Source organism: Mesoplodon mirus (genome assembly GCF_964341445.2).
Source record: "Mesoplodon mirus genome assembly, chromosome: 11".
NCBI lineage: Eukaryota > Metazoa > Chordata > Mammalia > Artiodactyla > Ziphiidae > Mesoplodon > Mesoplodon mirus.
In genome coordinates, this window is record NC_138987.1 from 19,487,901 (window position 1) to 19,500,615 (window position 12,715).

The window sequence follows — 12,715 nt, forward strand, 5'->3', positions numbered from 1 at the left end:
TTTTTTTTTTTTTTGCGGTACGCGGGCCTCTCACTGCCATGGCCTCTCCCATTGTGGAGCACAGGCTCCGGGTGCGCAGGCTCAGCGGCCATGGCTCACAGGCCCAGCTGCTCCGCGGCATGTGGGATCCTCCCGGACCAGGGCACGAACCCGTGTCCCCTGCATCGGCAGGCGGACTCTCCACCACTGCGCCACCAGGGAAGCCCCGTGTGCAGTCTTAAAGGCTGCTATAAGGACTCTGAGTAAGAACGGAAGCTACTGAAGGGCTTTTGAGCAGGAGAGTGATGCTTTTCCTCAAGCCTTTCACAGTCACATGAAGATAAATGCACAGTCCTTCTATACAAATTACTTACTTCATCCAGATGCCTGAAACATTCTCTCATTGGAGTTTCTAGTTCTTGCTGTATTTCAGCTCGTAACAGTTCCAACTTTTGTGGACTTAATACCTAATATGTAGAGAAATATAAAACAATTCTAACTATGAAATCACAAATATTAAATTGAAGAATCAGACAAATTTCAAAGCTTCTCTAATTATGACAATGAAATTAAACTAATAGAAATTTCATGATATACCTAATTTTACAATAACCATTATATAAATAGAACCATCATTTGAAACAAAGAAACTCAATTTCAAGCTCTCAGAGATGTCCAAAATTCCATTAACATGAGGTAAAGACAATCACTGATTATTATTATTGTTATTAATAGGAAAAACTATGTTGGCAGATAAGATTATCATGTTGGATACAGTGGCTGATTCTATTTTCTAAAGCAAGCAAAATAAAGGTATAACAATTTGGTATACCACAGGAAATTCTTCAGACATATTTTCAATCAGAGAAAGCTGATATTTACCAGCAAAATTTAGGCTCCTCCATGTTATACTCTTATAGAACTCATATTTCAATAAGTATTTACGTAAGCTCCTTAAAAGAACACACAGTTAGTCTTTAGTCACCATGTGTTCCCGAAACCTCGCACTACTGCCTAGCACAAAGGAAACACTCGATTATTTCTTGAATCAATTAATTAATGAATACTGGTTGTAAAAAAAAAAGACCTGTTTTGTATTTACATTAATCTCTGAAAACTAAGAATAATATTCATTTATTTATTCATCAATACTCCAAATATTCCAAAAACTTTACTGAATGAATGCCTGCTATATGTAAAGCATTGTGCAACATACTATAATCTACATAACATACTGTTCTAAATTCCTTACATGCATTAATTTATTTAATCCCAACAATCCAGAATATAGCTACATTATCATACCCCTTTTTATCGAAACTGAAACACACAGTCAAACTTGCTAAAGATTACAAAACCTCAAAGGAAGTATATCTCTCTCATAAAAAGTTCAAACTTTCAAGTGAAAAATAATTTATACATACGAATACCTATAAAAACAGGCAATACAGGCTTACCAGAAAGGTGAAGATGAACAAAAAAGATATTTAGGATAGAAAGAAAGGCACATCAAAGGAATGGGAAAACTAAAGCTTAGGGAGAACCCCAAACCAAAGAATGGATAAAATATTAAATTCCCTGGGGAGAAAAACGATCCTCAAAGGTGACCTAAAGGCATTTTAGGTAGAACCACCCTAAGCACAGAAAATTTAGAATCCTGGGCCCCTGTGTTAATGTTGGTAGTAATCTCTAGACTCTGTGACACCAAGGCCATGCTGACACATTTCCATTAAATGCCACCTTGGAGAGCTGCATCCTGGCTGGAAACAAAAGGGAAAGAGGTGGGAGCCACATAATGGAAGCTTCCTAAACACCAAGTTCATACTCTTATAATTTACTCAGTATTTAAAATTTTTTTCCTTTTACTTAAAGTGAATAAATTACATAAATAAAATAATTCAAACAAAATAAAATATATTAAAAACTAAGTCTTCGGGCCTCCCTGGTGGCGCAGTGGTTGAGAGTCCGCCTGCCGATGCAGGGGATGTGGGTTCGTGCCCCGGTCTTGGAGGATCCCATATGCCGCGGAGCGGCTGGGCCCGTGAGCCATGGCCGCTGGGCCTGCGCGTCCGGAGCCTGTGCTCCGCAACGGGAGAGGCCACAACAGTGAGAGGCCCGCATACCGCAAAAAAAAACAAAAAAAAAAACAAAAAAAACTAAGTCTTCTTCTCACTTCAGTCATCTACTTTCCCTCTTAGGAAGCAACCACTGTCATTAGTTTATGTATCCTTCTTGAAGCAGTATACAGATATATAAGCATATATACTACTTCTAATTTTTCTATAAAGAAAGGCATACCATACACATTTTTCTGTACCTTGCTTATTCACTGAAGGTTTTTAAGCTTAAGAACAGCATTACCATATGCATATTTTAGGAAGAAGCAAGATGGATCAAAAGTTTTGGTGGGAGAGAACTGGTGGGTATGGGAAGGAGAGGCAGTGAATGGGGCTAAAGAAACCAGATGGAAAGATCCTGTTATAATATGGTTTATGATGTCAAGAGTCTGTAATAATTTCAAGTCCAAAGTGAGAAGGAATGGTAATTAAAAAAGAATAAGTAAATTTTATTTGGATGCTTTTTCAAACAAACCAACTTTAAAAATAACAAACAAGCAAAACTGTGAGAAAATTAGGAATACGTGAACAAAGACACAACACTAAGAGGTTCAAAGAAATAAGTACTTTAGGTATGTAAATGGTATTGTGGAAACACTTTTGAGGAACTGCTTTGGTATATAATAGAGATGTATACTAAAATACTTAGGGTTGAGATGATATGATTTGCTTCAAAATACCAGAGGGGTTGAGAGACAGACACAGAAGTGTTAGAAGATAAAACAAGACTGGCTCAGAGATGGTAATTACTGATGCTGGGTGATGGGTATGTGGGGATGCATCATACCACTCACTATACTTCTGTACTTGTTTGAGATTTCCATAATTAATTACAATATTTTAATTAAAAATAAAAGTGCTTCCACTGCCAGCAGATGGCACAGAGACCAGGTTTACCCTCCAGCCTGAAACAAATAAAAGACTGAACAAAAAAAAAAACACAATGGTTTTCAAGACACTGGACATAAAGAAGCAAGAAAGATTCCTAAGAGACAGAAAACACAGAAGGTGAGCTTTGCAAAAGCTTCCTGGCCATGGCAAAGGACCACCTGAAAGGATTAGAGGGATGAGTATTTAGAGCTCACACAGAGTTCCTTTTCCCAAAAGCCAGACTTAAAACTTCATTTCAGAGAGATACGAGTAGAGTACTCAGAAGGGTCCCAGCAGTGGGAAATAATTAGCACCAAACACTAATCTGTTCTCACTTAACAAATCTTAAAAGCAATACTCAGAATGATAAAACTGTTTCCAAGGAACTGTGTCCCAGAACAAAGCTTAAGAATATTTAACAGAATACAAAAATATCTAGCACTCACCAAAGTAAAATTCACAATGTCTAGCAACCAATAAATATTTACCAGGCATAAAAGACCTAAGAATAAATCTGACCAAGGATGGGAAAACCTGTACACTGAAAACTATAAGACACAGATGAAAAAAACTGAAGATACTAAAAAATGGAAAAATATTCCATGCTCATGAATTGGAAGAATATTGTTAAAATGTGCATACTACCCAAAGCAATCTACAGATTCAGTGCACTCTCTACAAAATGCCAGTGGCAGATTTCACAGAACCAGAAGAAATAATTCTAAGGTTTGTATGGAACCACAAAAGACTCTGAATAGCCAAAACAATCTTGAGAAATAAGAACAAAGCTGGTGGTATCACACTCCCTGATTTCAAACTATACTACACAGCAATAGTAATCAAAAGAGTATGATACTGGCACAGAAACAGACACATAGATCAATGGAACAGAATATAGAGAGCCCAGAAATAAACCCATGCATATATGGACATTTAATCTATGATAAAAAACGAAAAAAATACACCGCAGAAAGGACAGTCTCTTCAATAAATGATACTGGGAAAACTGGACCACCACATGCAAAAGAATAAAACTAGACGACTATCTTACACCATACACAAATTAACTCAAAATGGATTACAGACTGGAATTCAAGGCCTAAATAGCCGCTTCAATAAATGAAATTGCGGAGGAGACTGGTTCAAGATGGTGCAGTAGAAGGACATGTGCTCACTCCCTCTTGCGAGAGCACTGAAATCACAACTAACTGTTGAACCACCATCGACAGGAAGACACTGGAACTCACCAAAAACAATACCCCACATCCAAAGACAAAGGAGAAGCCGCAATGAGACGGTAGGAGGGGTGCTTTCACAATAAAATCAAATCCCATAACTGCTGGGTGGGTGACTCACAAACTGGAGAACACTTACACCACAGAAGTCCACCCACTGGAGTGAAGGTTCTGAGCCCCACGTCAGGCTTCCCAACCCGGGAGTCTGTCAATGGGAGGAGGAATTCCCAGAGAATCAGACTTTGAAGGCTAGTGGGATTTGATTGCAGGACTTTGACAGGACTGGGGGAAACAGAGAGTCCACTCTTTGAGGGCACACACAACGTAGTGTGCACATCGGGACCCAGGGGAAGGAGCAGTGACCCCATAGGAGACTGAACCAGACCCACCTGCTAGTGTTGGAGGGTCTCCTGCAGAGGCAGGGGGTGGCTGTGTCTCACCGTGAGGACAAGGACACTGGTAGCAGAAGTTCTGGGAAGTACTCCTTGGTGTGAGCCCTCCCAGAGTCCTCCATTAGCCCCACCAAAGAGCCCAGGTAGGCTCCAGTGTTAGGATGCCTCAAGCCAAACAACCAACAGGGAGGGAACCCAGCCCTACCCATCAGCAGACAAGTGGATTACAGTTTTACTGAGCTCTGCCCAGCAGAGCAACACCCAGCTCTACCCACCACCAGTCCCTATCATTAGGAAACTTGCACAAGCCTCTTAGATAGCCTCATCCACCACAGGGCAGGCAGCAGAAGCAAGAACTACAATCCTGCAGCCTGTGGAACAAAAACCACATTCACCCAAAGATAGACAAGATGAAAAGGCACAGGGCTATGTACCAGATGAAGGAACAAGATAAAACCCCAGAAAAACAACTAAATGAAGTGGAGATAGGCAACCTTCCAGAAAAAGAATTCAGAATAATGACAGTGAAGCTGAACCAGGACCTCGGAAACAGAAAGGAGGCAAAGATGAAGAAGATGCAAGAAATGTTTAACAAAGACCTAGAAGAATTAAAGAACAAACAAACAGAAATAAATGAAATGAAAAATACACTAGAAGGAATCAATAGCAGCATAACTGAAGCACAAGAACAGATTAAGTGAGCTGGAAGACAGAATGGTGAAATTCACTCCTGCAGAACAGAATAAAGAATGAAAAGCAATGAAGACAGCCTAAGAGACCTCTGGGACAATATTAAACACAACATTCGCATTATAGGGGTCCCAGAAGGAGAAGAGAGAGAGAAAGGACACCAAAACATATTTGAAGAGATTATAGATGAAAACTTCCCTAACATGGGAAAGGAAATAGCCATGCAAGTCCAGGAAGCATAGAGAGTCCCAGGCAGGATAAACCTAAGGAGAAACACACTGAGACACATAGTAATCAAACTGGCAAAAGTTAAAGACAAAGAAAAATTACTGAAAGCAGCAAGGGAAAAATGACAAATAACATTTAAGGGAATCCCCATAAGGTTAACAGCTGATTTCTCAGCAGAAACCCTACAAGCCAGAAGGAAGTGGCAGGACATATTTAAAGTGATGAAAGGGAAGAACCTACAACCAAGATTACTCTACCCAGCAAGGATCTCATTCAAATTTGATAGAGAAATCAAAAGCTTTACAGACAAGCAAAAGCTAAGAGAATTCAGCACCACCAAATCAGCTGTACAAATGCTAAAGGAACTCCTCTAAGTGGGAAACACAAGAGAAGAAAAGGACCTACAAAAACAAACCCAAAACAATTAAGAAAAAGGTAATAGGAATAATCATATTGATAATTCCCTTAAAGGTGAATGGATTAAATGCTCCAACCAAAAGACACAGGCTCTCTGAATGGATACAAAAACAAAACCCATATATATGCTGTCTACAAGAGACCCACTTCAGACCTAGGGCCACATACAAACTGAAAGTGAGGAGATGGAAAAAGATATTCCATGCAAATGGAAATCAAAAGAAAGCTGGAATAGCAATACTCATATCAGATAAAATAGACTTTAAAATAAAGAATGTTACAAGAGACAAGGAAGGACACTACATAATGATCAAGGGATCAATCCAAGAAGAAGATACAACAATTATAAATATATATGACCCAACACAGGAGCACCTCAATACATAAGGCAACTGCTAACAGCTATAAAAGAGGAAATTGACAATAACACAATAGTAGTGGGAGACTTCAACACCTCACTTACACCAATGGACAGATCATCCAAACAGAAAATTAATAGAGAAAAACAAGCTTTAAATGACACCAGATAGATTTAATTGATATTTACAGGACATTCCATCCCAAAACAGCAGATTACACTTTCTTCTCAAGTGTGCACGGAACATTCTCCAAGATAGACCACATCTTGGGTCACAAATCAAGCCTCAGTAAATTTAAGAAAACTGAAATCATACCAAGCATCTTTTCTGACCACAACGCTATGAGATTAGAAATCAATTACAGGGAAAAAACATAAAAAAACACAAACACATGGAGGCTAAACAATATGTTATGAAATAACCAAGAGATCACTGAAGAAATCAAACAGGAAATCAAAAAACACCTAGAGACAAATGACAATGAAAACACGACGATCCAAAACCCATGGGATGCAGCAAAAGCAGTTCTAAGAGTCAAGTTTATAGGAATACAAGCCAACCTCAAGAAACAAGAAAAATCTCAAATAAACAATCTAACCTTACACCTAAAGGAACTAGAGAAAGAAGAACAAACAAAACCCAAAGCTAGCAGAAGGAAAGAAATCATAAAGATCAGAGCAGAAATAAATGAAATAGAAACAAAGAAAACAATAGCAAAGATCAACAAAACTAAAAGCTGCTTCTTTGAGAAGATAAAATTGATAAACCATTAGCCAGACTCATCAAGAAAAAGAGGGAAAGGACTTAAATCAATAAAATCAGAAATGAAAAAGGAGAAGTTACAACAGACACCGCAGAAATACAAAGCATCCTAAGAGACTACTACAACTAACTCCGTGCCAATAAAATGGACAACCTGGAAGAAATGGACAAATTCTTAGAAAGATATAACCTTCCAAGACTGAACCAGGAAGAAATACAAAATATGAACAGACCAATCACAAGTAATGAAATTGAAACTGTGATGAAAAATCTTCCAACAAACAAAAGTCCAGGACCACATGGCTTCACAGGCGAATTCTATCAAGCATTTAGAGAAGAGCTAACTCAAACCCTTCTCAAACTCTTGCAAAAAGTTGCAGAGGAAGGAACACTCCCAAACTCATTCTACGAGGCCACCATCACCCTGATACCAAAACCAGACAAAGATACTACAAAAAAAGAAAATTACAGACCAATATCACTCATGAATATAGATGCAAAAATCCTCAACAAAATACTAGCAAACAGAATCCAACAACATATTAAAAGGATCATACACCATGATCAAGTGGGATTTATCCCAGGGATGCAAGGATTCTTCAATATATGCAGATCAATCAATGTGATACACCATATTAACAAACTGAAGAATAAAAACCATATGATCATCTCAATAGATGCAGAAAAAGCTTTTGACAAAATTCAACATCATTTATGACAAAAACTCTCCAAAAAGTGGGCATAGAGGGAACTTACCTCAACATAATAAAGGCCATATACAACAAACCCACAGCAAACATCATTCTCAATGGTGAAAAACTGAAAGCATTTCCTCTAAGATCAGGAAAAAGACAAGGATTTCCACTCTCTCCACTATTATTCAAGAAAGTTTTGGAAGTCCTAGCTACGGCAATCAGAGAAGAAAAAGAAATAAAAGGAATACAAATTGGAAAAGAAGAAGTAAAACTGTCAATATTTGCAAATGACATGATACTATACATAGAGAATCCTAAAGATGCCACCAGAAAACTACTAGAGCTAATCAATGAATCTGGTAAAGTTGCAGGATACAAAATTAATGCACAGAAATCTCATGCATTCCTATATACGAATGATGAAAAAACTGAAAGAGAAATGAAGGAAACACTCCCATTTACCATTGCAACAAAAAGAATAAAATACCTAGGAATAAACCCACCTAGGGAGACAAAAGACCTGTATGCAGAAAACTATAAGACACTGATGAAAGAAATTAAAGATGATACCAACAGACAGAGATATATACTATGTTCTTGGATTGGAAGAATCAATATTGTGAAAACGACTATACTACCCAATACAATCTACAGATTCAGTACAATCCCTATCAAATTACCAATGGCATTTTTTACAAAACTAGAACAAAAAAATCTTAGAATTTGTATGGAGACACAAAAGACCCCAAATAGCCAAAGCGGTCTTGAGGGAAAAAAACAGAGCTGGAGGAATCAGACTCCCTGACTTCAGACTATACTACAAAGCTACAGTAATCAAGACAATATGGTAACTGGCACAAAAACAGAAATATAGATCAATGGAACAGGATAGAAAGCCCAGAGATAAACCCATTCACCTATGGTCAACTAATCTATGACAAAGGAGGCAAGGATATACAATGGAGAAAAGACAGCCTCTTCAATAAGTGGTAATGGGAAAACTGGACAACTACAGGTAAAAGAATGAAATTAGAACAGTCCCTAACACCATACAAAAAATAAACTCAAAATGGTTTAGAGACCTAAATATAAGACCAGACACTATAAAACTCTTAGAGGAAAACATAGGAAGAATGCTCTTTGACATAAATCACAGCAAGATCTTTTTTGATCCACCTCCTACAGTAATGGAAATAAAAACAAAAATAAACAAATGGGACCTAATGAAACTTAAAAGTTTTTACACAGCAAAGGAAACTACAAACAGGATGGAAAGACAGCCCTCAGAATGGGAGAAAATATTTGCAAACAAATCAATGGACAAAGAATTAATCTCCAAAATATATAAACAGCTCATGTAGCTCAATATTAAAAAAACAAACAACCCAATCCAAAAATGGGCAGAAGACCTAAACAGACATTTCTCCAAAGAAGACATACAGATGGCCAAGAAGCACATGAAAAGCTGCTCAACATCACTACTTACTAGAGAAATGCAAATCAAAACTACAGTGAGGTATCACCTCACACCAGTCAGAATGGGCATCATCAGAAAATCTACAAACAACAAATGCTGGAGAGGGTGTGGAGAAAAGTGAACCCTCTTGCACTGTTGGTGGGAATGTAAATTGATACAGCCACTATGGAGAACAGTATGGAGGTTCCTTAAAGAACTAAAAATAGATTTACCATATGATCCAGCAATCCTACTATTGGGCATATACCCAGAGAAAACCATAATTCAAAAAGACACATGCAGGCTTCCCTGGTGGCGCAGTGGTTGAGAGTCCGCCTGCCGATGCAGGGGACGTGGGTTTGTGCCCCGGTCCAGGAGGATCCCACGTGCCGCGGGGCAGCTGGGCCCATGAGCCATGGCCTCTGAGCCTGCGCGTCCGGAGCCTGTGCTCCGCAACGGGAGAGGCCACAACAGTGAGAGGCCTGCGTACTGCAAAAAAAAAAAAAAAAAAAAAAAAGACACATGCACCCCAACGTTCATTGCAGCACTATTTACAATAGCCAGGTCATGGAAGCAACCTTTCATTCATCGACAGATGAATGGATAAAGTAAATGTGGCACATATATACAATGGAATATTACTCAGCCATAAAAAGGAACGAAATTGGGTCATTTGTAGAGACATGGATGGATCTAGAGACTGTCATACAGAGTGAAGTAAGTCAGAAAGAGAAAAACAAATATATATTAATGCATATATGTGGAACCTAGAAAAATGGTACAGATGAACCGGTTTGCAAGGCAGAAATTGAGACACAGATGTAGAGAACAAACGTATGGACACCAAGGGAGGAAAGTGGTGGCAGGGAGGGGGGGTGATGGTGTAATGAATTGGGAGATTGGGATTGACATATATACACAAATATGTATAAAATGGATAACTAATTAGAGCCTGCTGTATAAACAAATAAATAAAATAAAATTCAAAAAAAATGATACTGGGGAAAAAGTCAGTCTCTTCAGTCAATGATACTGGGAAAACTGGACAGCCACATGCAAAAAAAACTAGTCCACCATCTTACACCATACACAAAATTAACTCAAAATGGAATAAAGACTTGAATTCAAGATCTGAAACCATAAAATTTCTAGAAGAAAATATAAGTGGCAACCTTACTGATATTATTAGTCTTACCAATGTTTTAGTGGATCAGACTCCAAAGGAAAGAGAAACAAAAGCAAAAAACAAACATCAAACTGAAAAGCTTCTGTACAGCAAAGGAAACCACAATCAAAACAAAAGGCAGGGCCTCCCTGGTGGCGCAGTGGTTGAGAGTCCGCCTGCCGATGCAGGGGATACGGGTTCGTGCCCCGGTCTGGGAGGATCCCATATGCCGCGGAGCGGCTGGGCCCGTGAGCCATGGCCGCTGGGCCTGCGCATCCGGAGCCTGTGCTCCGCAACGGGAGAGGCCACAACAGTGAGAGGCCCGCATACCGCAAAAAGAAAAAAAAAAAAAAAAAAAAAAAACAAAAAACAAAAAACAAAAGGCAGCTTACTAAATGGGAGAAGTTATTTGCAAATCACCTATCTACAACTCAACAACAAGAAAAAACCAAGCAACCCAACTTAAAAATTGGCAGAGAATCTGAATAGACATTTTTCCTAAGAAGACATAAGGCTGGCTAACAGGCACATGAAAAGATGCTCAACATCACTAATCATCAGGAAAATGCATATCAAAACCATGAGATATCACCTCATACCTGTCAGAAATGGTGATTATCAAAGAACAATGAATAACGAGGGTTGGTGAGTATATGGAGCAAAGAGAAACCTGTTACACTGTTGGTGAGAATGTAAATTGGTGCAGCAACTATGGAAAACAGTATAGAGGTTCCTTAAAAAAAATTAAAAATAGAACTACTGTATGATTCAGCAATTCCACTTCTGGGTATTTATCTAAAGAACATGAAAACACTAATTCAAAAAGATATATGAACCCCTATGTCCACTGCAGCATTATTTACAATAGCCAAGATATGCAAACAACCTAAGTGCCCACTGATGGATGAATGGATAAAGAGAGCATTATACATACACACACATACACACACAATAGAATACTACTCAGCCATAAAAAATGAAATCCTGCCATTCTTAACATGGTTGGACCTTGAGGGTATGATGATAAGTGAAATAAGTCAGACAAAGAAAGACAAATACCATATGATTTCATTCATATGTGGAATCAAAACACACACACACCAATGAACAAACAAACAAAATAAAATAAGAACAAACTCGGAGATACAGAGGACAGATTAGTGGTTACCAGAGAAGAAGGGGGTTGGGAGGTGATCAAAATGGATGAAGGGGGTCGGCTGTATGGCGATGGACGATAACTAGACTTGTGGTGGTGAGAACTCTGTAGTGTGTACAGATGTTGAGCCATAGTGCTCCACCCTGAAACTTAAATACAAAAAAATTTGTTTAACTCAGCAGACATGTAAAGAAGCCTGAAAATACTACCCACAATAAATAGGAAAAGAAAACCAACGAACCAACACCAACCCAGAAGTGACAGAGATGCTAAAATTAGCAAAGACCTTAATATAGTTACTAGAACTGAATTCCACATAAAGCTACAGTAAAGATTGAACATGTCAAGGAAAATATGAAAAAAATCAAAATTGGACTTCAGGATAAAAACTACAATTTCTGAGATGAAAAAATGCACTATGAAATTACTGGCAGATTAGACATTGCAGGAAAAAAAGATCAGAGAACTTAAAGACATGACCACAGAAACTATCCAAAATGAAACAAAGAGACGAAAAAGATTAAAAATAAATAAACAGGGATTTCCCTGGTGGTCCAGTGGTAAAGAATCCACCTTAAAATGCAGGGGACGCAGGTTTGATCCCTGGTCAGGGAACTAGGATCCCACATGCCGAGGGGCAACTAAGCCCGCACGCCACAACTACTGAGCTCACGCGCCTCAACTAGAGAGCCTGCAATGCCGCAAACTACAGAGCCCACACGCCCTGGCGCCTGCACACCACAACTAAAGAAGAGAAAAAGATGCACGCGACAACTAGACAGAAGCCTGTATGCCGCAACCAAGAGCTCATGTGCCGCAACGAAAGATCCCACGTGCCTCAACAAAGATCCCACGTGCCACAACTAAGACCCAACACAGCCAAAAATAAATAAATTTAAAGATAAATCTTTAAAAATAAACAAAAAAACAGAACATCAGTGAGTTATGAGAGAACTTTCAGTGGCCTAATAGCAGAGTTCCCAAAGGAAATCAAATAGGAGGCAGAAAAAAATATTTTGAGATAAAATATCTAAAATTTTTCTAAATTTGATGAAAACTATAAACCCACAGACCCAAGAAGCTCATTAAACCTCAAGCACCAGAAACATGAAGAAATGTGCAACGGCAGGTCAATTAAATTACTGAAAAGCAATAAAGAAAAAAATCTTAAGAGCTGACAAGAAAAAAAGACAC

General features: G+C 38.6%; 1 protein-coding gene across 6 annotated transcripts in view; it reads right to left on the reverse strand.

The window, feature by feature from the left end:
* Nucleotides 1-12,715, reverse strand: part of CEP83 (centrosomal protein 83) — a 146,275-nt gene that overhangs the window by 58,055 nt on the left and 75,505 nt on the right. For all 6 annotated transcript variants that reach the window (XR_014295240.1, XM_082634809.1, XM_082634806.1 and 3 more), the window contains one exon: nt 354-446. Coding sequence is in view for 5 of the 6 variants with exons in the window: in XM_082634809.1 (XP_082490935.1) it covers nt 354-446 (93 nt within the window). In the remaining variant the exon portion in view is untranslated. The remainder of the gene's footprint in view (nt 1-353; nt 447-12,715) is intronic.